This window comes from Pseudophryne corroboree, chromosome 3 (genome assembly GCF_028390025.1).
Source record: "Pseudophryne corroboree isolate aPseCor3 chromosome 3, aPseCor3.hap2, whole genome shotgun sequence".
Lineage (NCBI taxonomy): Eukaryota > Metazoa > Chordata > Amphibia > Anura > Myobatrachidae > Pseudophryne > Pseudophryne corroboree.
Window position 1 is genome coordinate 82,223,605 of NC_086446.1, and position 20,733 is coordinate 82,244,337.

The 20,733-nt window shown below is 49.2% G+C and overlaps 1 protein-coding gene across 1 annotated transcript in view; it reads right to left on the reverse strand.

Annotated features, from left to right (window-relative positions):
• Nucleotides 1-20,733, reverse strand: part of LOC135057184 (zinc finger protein 845-like) — a 369,289-nt gene that overhangs the window by 180,001 nt on the left and 168,555 nt on the right. Inside the window, exons 4-5 of the mRNA XM_063963082.1 lie at nt 15,860-15,957; nt 15,628-15,736 (exon numbers count right to left, since the gene is read on the reverse strand). Of these exons, the coding sequence (XP_063819152.1) occupies nt 15,628-15,736; nt 15,860-15,957 (207 nt within the window). The remainder of the gene's footprint in view (nt 1-15,627; nt 15,737-15,859; nt 15,958-20,733) is intronic.

Here is a 20,733-nt window from a genome sequence, read left to right on the forward strand (position 1 = left end):
CACTGGAGGCACAAAAGGAGGCTGTATATGCAGCACCCCTTTGACAAACGTCTGAACTTCAGGCACTGAAGCCAGTTCTTTCTGGAAGAAGATCGACAGGGCCGAAATTTGAACCTTAATGGATCCTAATTTTAGGCCCATAGACAATCCTGCTTGCAGGAAATGTAGGAAACGACCCAGTTGAAATTCCTCCGTAGGGGCCTTCTTGGCCTCACACCACGCAACATATTTTCGCCAAATGCGATGATAATGTTTTGCAGTTACATCCTTCCTGGCCTTGATCAGGGTAGGGATGACTTCATCTGGAATGCCTTTTTCCTTCAGGATCCGGCGTTCAACCGCCATGCCGTCAAACGCAGCCGCGGTAAGTCTTGGAACAGACAAGGTCCCTGCTGGAGCAGGTCCTTCCTTAGAGGTAGAGGCCACGGGTCCTCCGTGAGCATCTCTTGCAGCTCCGGGTACCAAGTTCTTCTTGGCCAATCCGGAGCCACGAGTATCGTTCTTACTCCTCTCCTTCTTATGATTCTCAGTACTTTTGGTATGAGAGGAAGAGGAGGGAACACATATACCGAATGGAAGACCCACGGAGTTACCAGAGCGTCCACCGCTATTGCCTGAGGGTCCCTTGACCTGGCGCAATATCTGTCCTGAATGCCGAATCTGCGGCCCTCTAGAAGATGAGCCTTCTGTAACCACCACAGGAGAGATACCCTTGTCCTTGGAGATAGGGTTATTCGCTGATGCATCTGAAGATGCGATCCGGACCATTTGTCCAGCAGATCCCACTGAAAAGTTCTTGCATGGAATCTTCCGAATGGAATCGCTTCGTAAGAAGCCACCATTTTTCCCAGGACTCTCGTGCACTGATGCACTGACACTTGTCCTGGTTTTAGGAGGTTCCTGACTAGCTCGGATAACTCCCTGGCCTTCTCCTCCGGGAGAAACACCTTTTTCTGGACTGTGTCCAGAATCATCCCTAGGAACAGTAGACGTGTTGTTGGAATCAGCTGTGATTTTGGGATATTTAGAATCCACCCGTGCTGACGTAGCACTACCTGAGATAGTGCTACTCCGACCTCTAACTGTTCCCTGGACCTTGCCCTTATCAGGAGATCGTCCAAGTAAGGGATAATTAATACGCCTTTTCTTCGAAGAAGAATCATCATTTCGGCCATTACCTTGGTAAAGACCCGTGGTGCCGTGGACAATCCAAACGGCAGCGTCTGAAACTGATAATGACAGTTTTGTATCACAAACCTGAGGTACCCTTGGTGAGAAGGGTAGATTGGGACATGGAGATAAGCATCCTTGATGTCTAGAGATACCATATAGTCCCCTACTTCCAGGTTCGCTATCACTGCTCTGGGTGACTCCATCTTGAATTTGAACCTTTTTATGTAAGTGTTCAAAGATTTTAGATTTAAAATTGGTCTCACCGAGCCGTCCGGCTTCGGTACCACAAACAGCGTGGAATAATACCCCTTTCCCTGTTGTAGGAGGGGTACCTTGATTATCACCTGCTGGGAATACAGCTTGTGAATAGCTTCCAATACTGCCTCCCTGTCGGAGGGAGACATTGGTAGAGCAGACTTCAGGAACCGGCGAGGGGGAGACGTCTCGAATTCCAATTTGTACCCCTGTGATACTACCTGCAGGATCCAGGGGTCCACTTGCGAGTGAGCCCACTGCGCGCTGAAATTCTTGAGACGGCCCCCCACCGTGCCCGAGTCTGCTTGCAGAGCCCCAGCGTCATGCTGAGGACTTGGCAGAAGCGGGGGAGGGCTTCTGCTCCTGGGAAGAGGCTGCATGGTGCAGTCTTTTTTCCCTTCCTCTGCCCCGGGGCAGGAACGAGCGGCCTTTTTCCCTCTTGCCCTTATAGGGACGAAAGGACTGGGTTTGAAAAGACGGTGTCTTTTTCTGCTGAGAGGTGACCTGGGGTAAAAAGGTGGATTTTCCAGCCGTTGCTGTGGCCACCAGGTCCGATAGACCAACCCCAAATAACTCCTCCCCTTTATACGGCAATACTTCCATATGTCGTTTGGAATCCGCATCACCTGACCACTGTCGCGTCCATAACGTTCTTCTGGCAGAAATGGACATCGCACTTACTCTAGATGCCAGGGTGCAAATATCCCTCTGTGCATCTCGCATATATAGTAATGCATCCTTTAAATGCTCTATAGTTAATAATATACTGTCCCTATCCAGGGTATCAATATTTTCAGTCAGGGAATCCGACCAAGCCACTCCAGCGCTGCACATCCAGGCTGAGGCGATCGCTAGTCGCAGTATAACACCGGTATGTGTGTATATACCTTTTAAGATATTTTCCAGCCTTCTATCAGCTGGTTCCTTGAGAGCGGCCGTATCAGGAGACGGTAACGCCACTTGTTTTGATAAGCGTGTGAGCGCCTTATCTACACTAGGGGGTGTTTCCCAACGTGCCCTAACCTCTGGCGGGAAAGGGTATAGTGCCAATAATTTATTAGAAATCAGCAGTTTTTTATCGGGGGAAACCCACGCTTTATCACACACCTCATTTAATTCATCTGACTCAGGAAAAACCACTGGTAGTTTTTTCACACCCCACATAATACCCTTTTTTGTGGTACTTGTAGTGTCAGAAATGTTCAATGCCTCCTTCATTGCCGTGATCATGTAACGTGTGGCCCTACTGGACATTACGTTTGTCTCGTCACCGTCGACACTGGATTCAGTATCCGTGTCAGGGTCTGTGTCGACCATCTGAGGTAACGGGCGTTTTAGCGCCCCTGACGGTGTCTGAGACGCCTGAACAGGCACTAATTGATTTGTCGGCTGTCTCATGTCGTCAACAGTTTTTTGCAAAGTGCTGACATTGTCACGTAATTCTTTAATTACTACCATCCAGTCAGGTGTCGACTCCCTAGGGGGTGACATCACTAACACAGGCAATTGCTCTGCTTCCACATCATTTTCCTCCTCATACATGTCGACACAATCGTACCGACACCCAGCACACACACAGGGAATGCTCTGATAGAGGACAGGACCCCACTAGCCCTTTGGGGAGACAGAGGGAGAGTTTGCCAGCACACACCAGAGCGCTATATATATACAGGGATAACCTTATATAAGTGTTACTCCCTGTTATAGCTGCTGTATTTATATATTAGCTGCCAATAGTGCCCCCCTCTCTGTTTTACCCTGTTTCTGTAGTGCAGGACTGCAGGGGAGAGTCAGGGAGCCGTCCTTCCAGCGGAGCTGTGAAAGAAAATGGCGCTTGTGTGCTGAGGAGAAAGGCTCCGCCCCCTTCACGGCGGCCTTTTCTCCCGCTTTTTTCAGGAAACTGGCAGGGGATAAATGCATCCATATAGCCCAGGAGCTATATGTGATGCATTTTTTTTAGCCATATAAGGTTTTTATATCGTTTTTATTGCGTCTCAGGGCGCTCCCCCCCAGCGCCCTGCACCCTCAGTGACCGGAGTGTGAAGTGTGCTGAGAGCAATGGCGCACAGCTGCAGTGCTGTGCGCTACCTTATTTGAAGACAGGAACGTCTTCTGCCGCCGCTTTCTCCGGACCTCTTCGCTCTTCTGGCTCTGTAAGGGGGCCGGCGGCGCGGCTCCGGGACCCATCCAGGCTGAACCTGTGATCGTCCCTCTGGAGCTAATGTCCAGTAGCCAAGAAGCCCAATCCACTCTGCAGTCAGGTGAGTTCGCTTCTTCTCCCCTTAGTCCCACGATGCAGTGAGCCTGTTGCCAGCAGGACTCACTGAAAATAAAAAACCTATTTAAACTTTTACTTCTAAGCAGCTCAGGAGAGCCACCTAGCTTGCACCCTTCTTGTTCGGGCACAAAAATCTGAGGCTTGGAGGAGAGTCATAGGGGGAGGAGCCAGTGCACACCAGCTAGTCTAAAGCTTTTACTTTTTGTGCCCAGTCTCCTGCGGAGCCGCTATTCCCCATGGTCCTTACGGAGTTCCCAGCATCCACTAGGACGTCAGAGAAAGAGCGATGACATGTCTCACCTGCTTGAGGAAGAATATCGGAAAGGCAATACCAACAGAGCCATCCCATATCCCTCCGACAGATGGCCCTTTCCAGGTAATACAAATTGATTTCATACAATTGCCACTTTGTAGAAATTTAAAGTATGTATTGGTCTGTATTGACGTGTTCTCAAATTGGGTTGAAGCATTTCCCGCGGCCACAAATACCGCTGTGTTTACTGCAAAGAAAATTGTGCAGGAATTTGTGTGTAGGTACGGTATCCCTAGAATAATTGAAAGCGATAGGGGTACCCATTTTACAGGTGAAGTCTTTCAAACAATGGCCCTCATTCCGAGTTGATCGGTCGCAAGGCGAATTTAGCAGAGTTACACACGCTAAGCCGCCGCCTACTGGGAGTGTATCTTAGCATCTTAAAATTGCGACCGATGTATTCGCAATATTGCGAGCACAAACTACTTAGCAGTTTTAGAGTAGCTCCAGACTTACTCTGCCTGTGCGATCAGTTCAGTGCTTGTCGTTCCTGGTTTGACGTCACAAACACACCCAGCGTTCGCCCAACCACTCCCCCGTTTCTCCGGCCACTCCTGCGTTTTTTCCGGAAACGGTAGCGTTTTCAGCCACACGCCCATAAAACGCCGTGTTTCCGCCCAGTAACACCCATTTCCTGTCAATCACATTACGTTCGCCGGAGCGATGAGAAAGCCGTGAGTAAAAATACTTTCTTCATAGCAAAGATACTTGGCGCAGTCGCAGTGCGAATATTGCGCATGCGCACTAAGCGGAATTTCACTGCGATGCGATGAAAAATACCGAGCGAACGACTCGGAATGAGGGCCAATGTGTAAATTGATGGGAATTAATAGTAAGCTGCACACTCCGTACCGCCCCCAGGCGAGTGCGAAGGTGGAAAGAGTAAACAGCACTATTAAAAATAAATTGAGCAAGGTAATGACTGAAACAGGATTGTTATGGCCCGAAGCTTTGCCAATCGTATTATACAGCATCAGAACCACTCCGAGGACCCCTCTTAATCTGTCTCCTTTTGAAATTCTGTTTGGTCGACAACCCCATGTTATGATTAACCCCCAGGATGATCTGAAATGTAACAATGAAGTAACTGTAAAGTACTTGGTTAAGATGACTAAGCAATTGAGGAATCAGAATGATAATCTAAAGTTGGTGATTCCTGATTTGCCAGACAGTAATTGTCATGACATTGAACCTGGGGATTATGTAATGATACTGAATTTTCTACGCTCAGGTTGCCTTATTGACAGATGGGAAGGACCATACCAAGTCTTATTAACCAGCACAACAGCATTGAAGGTTGCCGAGAGGGAGACTTGGGTCCACTCGTCTCATTGTAAAAAGGTTGCTGACCCAGAGAGGTCCTGTGATAAAGAACAGACGGTAGAGGTTGTATCACTAGAGGGTCTGTTCAGGGAAGATTGAGACGACACCTGAGCGCTGAGAATAATAAGACCGGAGGCGTTTGTCGAGCCAGATTTTTTTTCCCCATTTGTTATTTTCTCCAGTTCCCACCTCCCTCCTATTTCCCTTCCCCTTCTCATTTTTCTCCTTTTACTCCTCTAAGATGGACTTGCCCCAAGAGACTGTGATCCAGATTTTCCGGTTGACCATGATGTTGACCAGAGCAGTCTGTTTCGTCGAGAGTACCAAGGAGGTCGAGAAGGGATCTGGAATGGGTTCTGATGACAGATACGGAGGCGTAGATTTCCAAGAGCAGCACAATCACAGAGTAAAGGCGAGTATCAGAAAACGATCTGGTAGCATTGACAATAGAAGGAATTGTGAAGGATTGTTAGCTGAAGAAAACTGCATCTGTAGGCATTGTGACAACATAGTTGAGGATGGGTGCATCAAGAAATGTCAGTCCAGTTTTAATATCCATATGGACCGGCATCCATTGAGTGACTATCACTCCTTGGTGGGTAAAGTGTTAAACCAGACAGACTGTTGGGTATGCTCTCAAGTACCTCAAGGTCATAGCAAATAAGGGCTAGTACCATTCCCTTTAACTGTAGGAGAGGTACTTGAGTTAAGTGGTGGGAGGCCGGTGGACAAGAGGTTTAATATCTCTAGTCCTCCTAGTTTGAAGCTCCACCAATATCATGTGGATAGGTCCTTAATGTGCTTTAACATTTCCAATCCCCGAAAGCCGGGAAATTGGGAAGTGTCATGGAGTAATCAAACCATGACCTTTTCACACAGAGCCGACAGAATGCCCATAGACACAGAACTTATACGCCAAATAGTCGACAATGGAAAATATTTCCGATATAGGTACACTCTAGGAGGTAGGACCATGCGAGTTGGAGAAGTATCACCAGGATACTGTGCACATATCATACAACCGGATATGTGTACTAGACAGATGGGAGAATTAGGGTTAGGAGAGTTCACATGGAAAGTTTGTAACATGGTTATGACATACTCCGTTCCATATGTTCTCCCCGATGATGCATATTTCATATGCGGGAGGAAGGCGTATAAGTGGCTTGCCCCAAACTCAGAGGGATTGTGTTACATTGGAAAGGTACTGCCCGAAGTAATGACTGTATCCCATATCAAAATGAAAGACATACACCGTGGTGCCCAAGCTCCTTATACTCACACTCATTACGAGCACGTCGTTAAAAGGCACCTGATAGAGAAGACAGAGCATCATGCCTCTGACCTGATCCATGAATCCACCGGGATTCAATTCCTCCTCGCGATGGATATCACTCGTACAGCCAGAGGAGTGATAAACTTTAGATTTATATCTGCACTAGCAAATTTATTAGACAATATCACCGAAATGTATGACGACACATTCAGGTATACAGGGAGAGAGTTACAAGCCTACAAAACAGAACTAGTTCAGCATAGGATGATTCTCAATTACTTCACAGCTGTGACAGGCGGGTATTGTGTTACCCTAGCAACTCAATATGGAATAAAGTGCTGCACGTATATTACAAACAGCACTAAGGACCCGGCTGAGGTCATAGACCAAAAGATGGATGACATTTTGCAATTAAAGTGGGAGTTCCGAAGGAGACACAATCTCACTCTCGCTGCTGTGGGTAATGAGCTGACCGGTTGGGTGTCATGGTTGAACCCACGAAATTGGTTCTCTGGTTTAGGAGAATGGGCCCAAGGTATTATTATGGATGTAGGGAAATTTCTCTTGTGTATTCTGGGAGTCGTCATATTGGTTGGTCTGATATTTAGATGCGTTCGGACTTTAACGAAGTGTAAAGGTAATACCAGAGTGATGAGTCTGAGGAGCGAGGACACTGTGATAACAACAACTAATTTGATTTACGACCCAACGATAGAGACAATGTTGTGATGAAAATGTGATTCCACGGTCCGTTTCTTTCACCCGTTTCTCCTTTGTTTTCCTCCAAGGTACAAAGACATCCGCTTGGAAGAAGAATTTGACAACCTCTTTTATACAGACCATTGATGAACTATGTCACAGACCCCCCCCCCCCAATATCCCTAGTGACTTTAAATTTGTACGAAAACCCAAATACTTTAGAGACTAATTTTATGGACATTGGAGAAAGCTTTTGTCGCCATTTATAGCAAAAGCACCGAGAGACATCAGACAACATGTACATCAAGACAAGACACCAGACGAGACCTCAATCGGCAAATGCATACTAAACTCACATAGTTTATGACTGCATTTATAATAATTGCACTTATCCTCATTTCTACAAACTCCAGGTAATGACACACATAGTCGATAGGGAACATAGACACAGATATCAGCACTCACATGTTCCGCCCATTCATGTATCATCAACTAAATGTGCTCCCCCATTTGTTGCAACCAAAAGCCGAAAAGAGCTCGGTAAAGTTTGACAGCCCATCCACAGACCCTTAATACGGGATAAGAAGGATTCAAATGTATACTTCGCAATACCTCGAAGCTTGATTTAAAACACGTACGGCACGATGATACATGACCCCTCAAACATGGATCCATACACACATGCTTCTACTATCTCACTAGGTCATACTTTTCCCACCTTCTCCTCTCCTCCCTTTACCCAATCATAAAAAGGTATTTACATGATGACATATTTTTCTGTTTGAACTGTTTTAGGAAGTGGCAGTTATTGATGACTGCCAAAGGGTGGACTGTCAAAGTCGAAAAATATCATGCTGCACGTTGCCATATATTCACCCCATGTGCTTGCCCGCTGCACGTGCACATTCTCTCCCGTGCGTACACATACTCGCAGTTGCGTGACGGCGCCTCCGTGGCCGTGCGCTCGGGCGCGTGGTATGTGCATTTACGGTAGAGTTTGGGTGCGTCTGGCGGGCGACTCAAACGTTACATAGTAAATCCAAATAGTATGTTTTATAGGTAATGTTCCCCTTAATAATAACTGTAAGTTTGTTTGGTGTAACTGGTCCCTGGACAGAGGAATTCCTTTGCATGATACGAAGGGTCAGACAGGGTCTGAGCGGTGGTGTTTGGTACCTAACTAAAGAACATTTTATTAGAAACAATCCGGTGCTGGTTAGGTAAAGATTTATCGCTCCTGCGTATAGTTATGTCTATAAGTAGTTTCTGGACATTTACTGTATTTGCGGTTCATTATCCATGCGGCGGGAATCCTGAGATTCCCTCCCACCTGAGCATTTTGATATAGTCACAGCCCACCTGTTTAAACCAACCTATGACCTTTTGTTATAATGCGGGGAGACATTCCTGTGTCCAATGAACAATGAGATTATAGGTCCCTTTGTAGTGTACTGTATGCAGTGTATATAAGAACAGCCAGCTTGGACCAGCTCAGTCTACTCTCCACAACGGTTTTCATCATTGACTAACTAGGAGCTGGTGACCAGGACTGCGCAGCGAATCATTCCCCAGTGTGTAAGTTCTCTCTGTGACCACCTTATTCTCCGACTGTATTTTGCCAGGTTCTCTCTCTCTCTCATTGTATGTTATTGTTTGCGATTGTGCCGCTGTTGTATATTTATGTGTAGTTATTCTGTTAGATATTGATGTTAGCCTGTAGTGTATAAAATGTTAACTGTATTTTCCCTTTTTACATAACTAAATCTCGTTAGTAAAGGTTTTGGAACCTTAGCAAGGTATTGTGTGTTTATTACATTGCTGAGGGTATTTGGAGCGTCTCAATCGCTCAAGCAGCTTTTATATTAACAAGGTTAAGAAGCGTTATATCAGTACAGTATTTTAGTAGCAAGGTTTACAGTATAAGCTTAATCTTTCAGTGTGTTGCATACAAGGTTTACTGAGTGTCATCCCGTGAGCGTCTGCGCCGCTCGTGTTCCACTCGTGGGCACAGCATCTGCTACGCTAGTAGCGTAGCATTACGGTAGTCGGCCGCCTATAGCGTACTCGATACCAAACGTAAGCCACGAGCGAACGTGCCGCTCATGCGTCTCGACCACGGATAAGCGTCTGCTACGCTAAGTGCGTACCCTTACGGTACCTCATACGCCAATTGCGTACTGAGTCTCTTACCCTCATATAGTGAATGTTATAGGATAAATAATCAGCTTTATCAGCGGATTATAGCTGAAATAAGTACACTAAACTGTTTTTACACACTTTTCTTCTATTACTGTTGCTCTAAAGCGCAACGGAATATGCTGCGCTATATAAGAAACTATTAATAAATAAATAATAAAACAATTTTTTTTATGGTTTTCAGAACAATGTGCTTTTAGCTCACTACATTGAAATTTCAAACCGCTCCCTTAGCCCCCCAAAAAAACAACACAACAGAAAATAAGATTTTACTCACCGGTAAATCTATTTCTCGTAGTCCGTAGTGGATGCTGGGGACTCCGTAAGGACCATGGGGAATAGACGGCTCCGCAGGAGACTGGGCACATCTAAAGAAAGCTTTAGAACTATCTGGTGTGCACTGGCTCCTCCCCCTATGACCCTCCTCCAAGCCTCAGTTAGGACACTGTGCTCGGAAGAGCTGACACAATAAGGAAGGATTTTGAATCCCGGGTAAAACTCATACCAGCCACACCATATAACTCGTGATAGGAACCCCGGTTAACAGTATGATAACAATGGAACCTCTGAATAGATGGTTCGCAATAACAACCCGATTTGTGTAACAATAACTATGTACAAGTATTGCAGACAATCCGCACTTGGGATGGGCGCCCAGCATCCACTACGAGAAATAGATTTACCAGTGAGTAAAATCTTATTTTCTCTGACGTCCTAGTGGATGCTGGGGACTCCGTAAGGACCATGGGGATTATACCAAAGCTCCCAAACGGGCGGGAGAGTGCGGATGACTCTGCAGCACCGAATGAGAGAACTCAAGGTCCTTCTCAGCCAGGGTATCAAATTTGTAGAATTTTGCAACGTGTTTGCCCCTGACCAAGTAGCAGCTCGGCCAAGTTGTAAAGCCGAGACCCCTCGGGCAGCCGCCCAAGATGAGCCCCCTTCCTTGTGGAATGGGCTTTTACAGATTTAGGCTGCGGTAGTCCCACCGCAGAATGCGCAAGCTGAATAGTGCTACACATCCAGCGCGCTACAGTCTGCTTAGAAGCAGGAGCACCCAGCTTGTTAGGTGCATCCAGGATAAACAGCGCGTCAGTTTTCCTGACTCCAGCCGTCCTGGAAATATAATTTTTCAGGGCCCTGACTACGTCCAGTAACTTGGAATTCTCCAGGTCCCTAGTAGCCGCAGGCACCACAATAGGTTGGTTCAAGTGAAAACCTGATCCCACCTTCGGGAGAAAGTGAGGACGAGTCCTCAACTCTGCCCTATCCATATGGAAAGTCAAGTAAGGGCTTTTTTATGACAAAGCCGCCAATTCTGACACATGCCTGGCCGAAGCCAGAGCCAACACATGACCACTTTTCATGTGAGATATTTCAAATCCACGGTTTTAAGTGGCTCAAACCAATGTGATTCCAGGAACTCCAAAACCACATTGAGATCCCAAGGTGCCACTGGGGCACAAAAAAAGGGCTGAATATGCAGCACTCCCTTACAACGTCATAACTTCAGGCTGACATCCTTCCTGGCTTTGATCAGGATAAGAATGACTTCCTGCGGAATGCCTTTTTCACTCAGGATCCGGCGTTCAACCGCCATGCCGTCAACGCAGCCGCGGTAAGTCTTTGAACAGACAGGGCCCCTGCTGCAGCAGATCCTGTCTGAGTGGCAGAGGCCATGGGTCCTCTGAGATCATCTCTTGAAGTTCCGGGTACCAAGCCCTTCTTGGCCAATCCGGAACAATGAGTATAGTTCTTACTCCTCTTTTTCTTATTATCCTCAGTACCTTGGGTATGAGAGGGAGAGGAGGGAACACATAAACCGACTGGTACACCCGTGGTGTCACTAGAGCATCCACAGCGATCGCCTGAGGTTCCCTTGACCTGGCGCAATATCTTTTTTATTGAGGCGGGACGCCATCATGTCCACCTGTGGTCTTTCCCAACGGTTTACCAGCATTTGGAAGACTTCTGGATGAAGTCCCTATTCTCCCGGGTGGAGTCTGCTGCGGAAGTCTGCTTCCCAGTTGTCCACTCCCGGCATGAACACTGCTGCCAGTGCTACCACATGATTTTCTGCCCAACGGGGAATCCTTGTGGCTTCTGCCATTGCCCTCCTGCTTCTTGTGCCGCCCTGCCTGTTTACATGGGCGAGCACCGTGATGTTTTCTGATTGGATCAGTACGGCTGGTTTTGAAGCAGGGGCCTTGTTTGGGTTAGGGCCTTGTAAATGGCTCTTAGCTCCAGAAAATTTATGTTAAGTGAAATCTCCTGTTTGGACCACAGTCCTTGGAATTTCACTCCCTGTGTGACTGCACCCCAGCCCCGAAGGCTGGCATCCGTGGTCACCAGGACCCAGTCCTGTATTCCGAATCTGCGGCTCTCTAGTAGATGAGCCCTCTGCAGCCACCACCGCAGTGACACCCTGGTTCTTGCCGACCGGGTTATCCGCTGCTGTATCTGGAGATGGGACCCGGACCATTTGTCCAACAGGTCCCACTGGAAATTCCTTGCGTGGAACTTTCCGAATGGAATTGCTTCGTACGAAGCTACCATTTTTCCCAGGACTCGTGTGCATTGATGTACCGACACCTGTCCCGGTCTTTGGAGGTTTCTGACTAGAGATGACAACTCCTCGGCTTTTTCCATTGGAAGAAACACTTTTTTCTGGTCTGTTTCCAGAATCATTCCCAGGAACAGAAGACGTGTGGAATTGAGAATCCAGCCCTGCTGTTGCAGCACTTCCCGAGAAAGTGCTACCCCCTTACCAACTGTTCCTTGGACCTCGCCTTTATCAGGAGATCGTCCAAGTACGGGATAATTAAAACTCCCTTCTCGCGAAGGAGTATCATCATTTCGGTCTTTACCCTGGTAAAGACCCTCGGTGCCGTGGATAATCCAAACGGCAGCGTCTGGAACTGATAGTGACAGTCCTGTACCACAACCTTGAGGTACTCCTGGTGAGGAGGGCAAATGGGGACATGCAGGTAAGTATCCTTGATGTCCAGAGAGACCCTGTAATCCCCCTCGTCCAGGTTCGCAATAATCGCCCTGAGCGATTCCATCTTGAACTTGAATCTTTTGTTATATGTGTTCAAGGATTTTAAATTTAAGATGGGTCTCACCGAACCGTCCGGTACCACAAACATTGTGGAAAAGTAACCATTTTCCTGTAGAAGGAGGGGTACCTTGATAATCACTTGCTGTGAATACAGTTTTTGGATAGCCACCAACACTGCCTCCCTGGCAGAGGGAGTTGCCGGTAAGGCAGATTTTAGGAAACGGCGGGGGGGAGACGTCTCGAATTCAAGCCTGTACCACTGAGATACTGTTTGAAGAACCCAGGGATCTACCTGTGAGAGAGCCCACTGTGCGCTGAAATTTCTGAGAGGGGCCCCCACCGTACCCGGGTCCGCCTGAGCAGCCCCAGCGTCATGCTGTGGACTTACCGGACGCAGGGGAGGACTTCTGCTCTTGGGAACTAGCTGTGTGCTGCAGCTTTTTCCCTCTACCTTTTCCTCTTGGCAGAAAAGATGAGCCTCTAGCCCTCTACTTTTCTGGGGCCGAAGGGACTGTACCTGATAATACAGTGCTTACTTTTGCTGTGGGGTAGCTTGTGGCAAAAGTTTTGATTTCCCAGCAGTAGCTGTGAAAACGAGGTCTGAAAGACCATCCCCAAACAGTTCCACCCCCTTATAGGGCAAACTGCCATGTGCCGTTTTGAATCGGCATCGCCCGACCATTGCCGCGTCCATAACCCCCGTCTGGCGGCAATGGTTTTACATATCGCTTATTAGTGATGCCAGTCGGCAAATATCCCTCTGTGCATCACGCATGTATAAGACAGCGTCTTTTATATGCTCTATTTTCAGCAAAATATTGTCCCTATCTATAGTATAAATATTATCCGACAGGGAATCTGACCACGCAGCTGCCGCACTGCACATCCATGCCGAGGCAATAGCAGGTCTCAATATAATGCCCGTGTGTGTGTATATAGCTTTAAGGGTAGTTTTCTGCTTTCTATCAGCAGGTCCTTCAGGGCGGCCGTATCCGGAGACGGCAGTGCCACCTTTTTTAATAAGCGTGTAACCGCTTTATCTACCCTAGGGGGTATTTCCCAACGTGACCTATCCTCTGGCGGAAAAGGGTACGCTGCTTAGAAATTATCAATTTCTTATCGGGGGAAGTCCACGCTACCTCACACACCTCATATCAATTCCTCAGATGCAGGAAAAGTACTGGTAGTTTTCTGTCACCAAACATAATACCCTTTTTTTTTGTGGTACCTGGGGTATTATCAGAATTGTGTAATACATTTTTCATTGCCTCAATCATGTAACGGGTGGCCCTATTGGAAGGGGTAGCGGGCGTTTTAGAGCCCCTGATGACATTTGAGACGCTTGGACAGGCACAAGCTGAGCAACCGGCTGTCCTATGTCGTCAAACCTTTTATGTAAGGAGTTGACACTGTCACGTAATTCCTTCCATAAGTCCATCGACACCGGTGTCGACCCCGCAAGGGGATGACATCGCATTCACAGGCATTTGCTCCGCCTCCACATCATTATCCTCATCATACATGTCGACACAGCAGTACCGACACACAGCACACACACAGGGAATGCTCTGACAGAGGACAGGACCCCACAAAGCCCTTTGGGGAGACAGAGGGAGAGTATTTCAGCACACACCAGAGCGCTATATACCACAGGGATATCACTATACAGAGTGTTTTACCCTTATAGCTGCATAATATATTTATACTGCGCCTAATTTGTGCCCCCCCTCCCTTTTTAACCCTTTGCTGTAGTGCAGGACTGCAGGGAGAGCCAGGGAGCGATCCCTCCAGCGGAGCTGTGAGGGAAAATGGCGCCAGTGTGCTGAGGGAGATGGCTCCGCCCCTTTTTCGGCGGGCTTTCTCCCGCTATTGTAAAAGTTCTGGCAGGGGTTAATAAACACCTATATAGCCCCTGGGGCTATATACGGTGTCAGTTCGCCAGCCAAGGTGTTAATATTGCTGCTCAGGGCCCCCCCAGCGCCCTGCACCCATCAGTGACCGCAGTGTGTGGTGTGCATGAGGAGCAATGGCACACAGCTGCAGTGCTGTGCGCTACCTTGGAGAAGACAGAAGTCTTCAGCCGCCGATTTTCCGGACCTTCTTGCTTCTGGCTCTGTAAGGGGGACGGCGGCGCGGCTCCGGGAACGGACGACGAGGTCGGGTCCTGTGTTCGATTCCTCTGGAGCTAATGGTGTCCAGTAGCCTAAGAAGCCCAAGCTACCACCACTTAGGTAGGTTCGCTTCTTCTCCCCTTAGTCCCTCGGTGCAGTGAGCCTGTTGCCAGCAGGTCTCACTGAAAATAAAAAACCTAAACATATACTTTCTTCCTAGGAGCTCAGGAGAGCCCCTAGTGTGCATCCAGCTCAGCCGGGCACAGAAATCTAACTGAGGCTTGGAGGAGGGTCATAGGGGGAGGAGCCAGTGCACACCAGATAGTCCTAAATCTTTCTTTAGATGTGCCCAGTCTCCTGCGGAGCCGTTTATTCCCCATGGTCCTTACGGAGTCCCCAGCATCCACTAGGACGTCAGAGAAACACTATTTGCCATGGTAGTTAAATTCTATTACATTTGTTAGAAGCAAAAAAGGTTGTGTGGGGAGAAGACTGATCAGATTTCTGGGTTGGTAACACACAGTGACATGATGTGAGATGGAGAGCAGGAGTATAATAGGGACTGATGGCTCCTGATGTATGAGATACACCAGAGAGTATGGGGAGGAGACTGGTCAGATCTCTGGGCTGGTAACACACAGTGACATGATGTGACGGGAAGAGCAGGAGTATAATAGGGACTGATGGCTCCTGATGTATGAGATACACCACAGAGTGTGGGGAGGAGACTAGTCAGATCTCTGGGCTGGTAACACACAGTGACATGTTGTGAGATGGAGAGCAGGAGTATAATAGGGACTGATGGCTCCTGACTTCTCTACTGGGCAGATACATTGTCCTCAGTAGTCTTTACTGACAGGAGGGTGTATGATAAGAGACTGCTGTAGTGACAGAACAAGGAGAATATGTGACTCCTCTCTGTAATAAGTGATTATTACTCACCTGTGCTGATATCTGTAGGGATTTCCTCCTCCTTACACTGATGATCACCCCTCACATACGTCTCTTCTACTTTCATATTTTCTACCTTGATATAAGTTGGTTTTTCAGCCTAATTAACCCCAAAATAAATAAAACATTTTTAATGATGTCTGAGAATTAATTGAGATTAAACAGTAGAATCATATAGGGAAAAATCACTTTGGTATATTGCGAGACCCTAAATCCCATCTACCTGATCCTCCTGTGGGGTCCTATGATTCTCCTCTGTACAATCCTGGGAATACAGAGGACGGGGACATCTCTCTGGGGTATCTCTGTTACTGGCTCCATCTGTAGGAGACACACAGAGACTGAGTACATTGTGTATACTGTATGTGAATATCAGGTATTTTGTGTATCTAGGAGGACCTCAAAACTGCTCTCTCCTTTACAATAAATCAAAGTCTCCTCTTACCTAGTGATGTGAGGGGCCGGTGATTTTCCATTATCACGTCCTTGTAAAGGTCTTTGTGTCCTATATAATCACCATCCTACATGGAGAAATAGACAGTGACATCCTGACACCTTATAGGAACCTGTCACACACAATGACACAGTCATCACCCAGACACTCCCCTGGTATTACTGTATAATGCCCCATTCCCAGCAGTCACCTCTCCAGTCATCACCCAGACACCTCCCCTGGTGTTACTGTATAATGCCCCATTCCCAGCAGTCACCTCTCCAGTCATCACCCAGACACCTCCCCTGGTGTTACTGTATAATGCCCCATTCCCAGCAGTCACCTCTCCAGTCATCACCCAGACGCCTCCCCTGGTGTTACTGTATAATGCCCCATTCCCAGCAGTCACCTCTCCAGTCATCACCCAGACACCTCCCCTGGTGTTACTGTATAATGTCCCATTCCCAGCAGTCACCTCTCCAGTCATCACCCAGACACCTCCCCTGGTGTTACTGTATAATGTCCCATTCCCAGCAGTCCCCTCTCCAGTCATCACCCAGACACCTCCCCTGGTGTTACTGTATAATGCCCCATTCCCAGCAGTCCCCTCTCCAGTCATCACCCAAACACCTCCCCTGGTGTTACTGTATAATGCCCCATTCCCAGCAGTCCCCTCTCCAGTCATCACCCAGACACCTCCCCTGGTGTTACTGTATAATGCCCCATTCCCAGCAGTCACCTCTCCAGTCAGCAGCTAAATGTCCTTGTTGGCAGGTTCCAGTATCTTCTGGTCGTTGTTTCTCGTTGGTCCTCTAGAAAGGTGGAGGCACAGGGTCCTGCTCAGTCTTCCTGATACCCAGGGACAGCTATTGGGTGTCACTCGCTCCCCACATATCTCCTTCACTACTGTGTAATGACAGACATCAATTAAAATCCAAAGATATGATTTTTTTTTTTTATAGGAATTGTATATAATATACATGAGTGTATTTCACAAATACAACCCCTTCCCTCCATATAGTAATTGGGAGAGTATATAGCATCTATCCTGCATACTGTGGCCAAATTAATATATTCCAACTCCTGTGAGCAGTGTGGGCAGGGTTGCAACTAGTGTGTGTGTGTGTGTGTGTGTGTGTGGGGGGGGGGGGGGGGGGGGCCTGTGGGGGCACACGCCCCACGTGCCAGATTTGAAGGGGTGCAGAGATGGTTGAACTCAAATAGCGGGAAACCCACGGTGAGTCGGAAGCATGTCGTGGTGGGAGTAGGCCAGGACCTAATTAATGGGGGGCAGGGGCACAGGTTCAATTACCCCCAGATCCCCCTCTCAAAGGGATCCCCCAGCCGTAGCTCCCCTGACCCACGGTTAGCTAATGTCTGGTCCGGTGAATACAAATTACTGCCTTGCCCTGGGTGACAAAAATCCTAGTTTCGTCCCTGCTGTGGCACTGATACTAAACATGGGAGCAGCTACCTGCTGCCAGGTTACAGCTGTGCTGATGAGAAGAATCATAGCATACAACAGGGCACTGAGGTGTGGCAGGGGAGAGAAGAACAGGAGGTCAGAGGGGTAAGTAGGGGAGGGAAGACGGGGAAAGAACAGGAGGCCAGAGGGGTGATAGATGAGAAAGGAATAGGCAGCACAGAAGGGTGGCAGGGGAGAGAAGAACAGGGCGCACGGGGGATGGCAGGGGAGAGAAGAACAGGGCGCACAGCGAATGGCAGGGGAGAGTAAAACATTGGGAAAGAAGATTGGAAGCACAGGGTGTAAGTGCAAGACAGAATATTAGGTGCTAAAGGGACAGAGGACAATAGCAGCAAGATAATGGGGAGAGGGGAATAGGGAGCATTGTGGTGGAAGGGGAGGGTACACAGGAGAGAAGAAGGGGTAACAAAATTGGGAAAGAACAGGATACAGCAGGCGGTGCTATGCGCATACATGAAGACACCAGAACACTTGCGTAAGCAGTGCGGCTGCATTAGGAATATGGCGCTACGTGTATCTCAGTATCAGGCACTAAATACACATATAAAGTCCATCCAAACAAAATTTGCAGCAATTCCCATCTAGCCGCAGCAGCCAGATGTACCACTTCATGCTATGGGAGTATCTGTACAGCTACACACCCGTATAGTCACACCGCCCAGTGTTTATCTGTCCACAGCCGCCATCATGAGCGCTGAATGAGAAAGATCAGTAAAAAGCAAGAAACAAAAAGTAAAGTATCACCGCCTGCCCTCCATGGTTAGACCATCACCCACTGGTGGAGAACCACAGAAGGAGGCCATCCCCAGTTACAGCTGTAAAAGGTCACAGAGCGACAATTCCCTCATGTTCTGTTGATAAACATCGATAATAACACAGTCTGATCCACCTGCAGCACACAGAAACGCCCCAGGACGGCTCCCCTTGTAAATACAGTAAGGCTACAATACAGTCTGCACCACCTGCTGTATAAATAATAATAAATAGAATTACCTGCTCTCAGACACAACAACGGAACCTCCTCTCTCCTTCTTCCCACTCGATGAGACACAGGCGGCGACCTCCTCCCAAGCTGAGGCTGCGATCGCATGAAATCTCCACGCGGAAAGCAGTGGGCAGCCGATGATTGGGTGGCCAACACTGACCGGATATATGGTGGAACGCACAGAAGTAAAGTGGAACGCAAGGACCGGAAATAAGCTGGAACTCAGCAACCGGAAATGCGGTGCAACGCACAGTCCGGAAGTAAAGTGGAACGTACAGAACCGAAATGGTAGCGTCTAGGATGCCTTCGCCGGAAGGACCTAGTGCACGTCAGGCAGTGGGCGGTGCTGGGGGGCGGAGTCTATAGAAGCGTCGCGCGCGTACGCGGGAACTTTGAATAGCAGTGCAGTGCAGTCAGTGGCACAGGACAGAAGGGTCGGGACAGTGCGGCCGCGGTATGGAAGCGCTCCGGCGCTGGTTTATGTAAGCAGGATCCCAGGACAGGACTTGATTAGCACCTTGTTGCCGTCAGTCTGCTGGAGAGTGAGATGAACGTAATGCTTTTTTTGTTTGACTGGCGGGTGACAATCGGACCTATCCCAGGGTTAGCTTATCGTGGCCAGGTGTTATGGATGGGAGCTGCTCAATGTGCCCTGTGAGTGGGTTAAAGCCTCCCCCAATGCCTGAACTGAATGGGTTAATGCCTCTCCCCATGCCTGTACTGAATGGGTTAATGACCCCCACCCCCCCATATGCCCTCACTGAGTGGGTTAATGCCTCCCCCCCCCATATGCCCTCACTGAGTGGGTTAATGCCTCCCCCCCCCCCCCATATGCCCTCACTGAGTGGGTTAATGCCCCCCCTCCCCTCATGCCCTCACTTAGTGGGTTAATGCCCCCCCCCCCTCATGCCCTCACTGAGTGGGTTAATGCTCCCCCCCCCCTCATGCCCTCACTGAGTGGGTTAATGCTTCCCCCCCCCCCCCTCTCATGCCCTCACTGAATGGGTTGACACCCCCCCCCCCCCCCTCATGCCCTCACTGAGTGGGTTAATGCCTCACCCCCATATGCCCTCACTGAGTGGGTTAATTCCCCCCCCCTCATGCCCTCACTGAGTGGGTTAATGCTTTCCCCCCCCCCCCATGCCCTCACTGAGTGGGTTAATGCTCCCCCCCCCCCTCATGCCCTCACTGAGTGGGTTAATGCCCCCCCTCATGCCCTCACTGAGTGAGTTAATGCTCTCCCCCCCCCCCCCCCTCGTGCCCTCACTGAGTGGGTTAATGCCCCCCCCCCTCATGCCCTCACTGAGTGGGTTAATGCCCCCCCCCCTCATGCCCTCACTGAGTGGGTTAATGCCCCCCCCCCCTCATGCCCTCACTGAGTGGGTTAATGCCCCCCCCCTCATGCCCTCACTGAGTGGGTTAATGCCCCCCCCCCCCCCTCATGCCCTCACTGAGTGGGTTAATCCCCCCCCCCCCCCTCATGCCCTCACTGAGTGGGTTAATGCCCCCCCCCCCTCATGCCCTCACTGAGTGGGTTAATGCTCTCATGCCCTCACTGAGTGGGTTAATGCCCCCCCCCCCTCATGCCCTCACTGAGTGGGTTAATGCCCCCCCCCCCCTCATGCCCTCACTGAGTGGGTTAATGCTCTCCCCCCCCCCTCATGCCCTCACTGAGTGGGTTAATGCCCCCCCCCCCCCTCATGCCCTCACTGAGTGGGTTAATGCCCCCCCCCCCCCTCATGCCCTCACTGAGTGGGTTAATGCCCCCCCCCCCCCCTCATGCCCTCACTGAGTGGGTTAATGCCCCCCCCCCCCCCCCTCATGCCCTCACTGAGTGGGTTAATGCCCCCCCCCCTCATGCCCTCACTGAGTGGGTTAATGCCCCCCCCCTCATGCCCTCACTGAGTGGGTTAATGCCCCCCCCCCCTCATGCCCTCACTGAGTGGGTTAATGCCCCCCCCCCCCTCATGCCCTCACTGAGTGGGTTAATGCCCCCCCCCTCATGCCCTCACTGAGTGGGTTAATGCCCCCCCCCCTCATGCCCTCACTGAGTGGGTTAATGCCCCCCCCCTCATGCCCTCACTGAGTGGGTTAATGCCCCCCTCATGCCCTCACTGAGTGGGTTAATGCCCCCCCCCTCATGCCCTCACTGAGTTGAGTTAATGCTCTCCCCCCCCCCCCCCCCCTCATGCC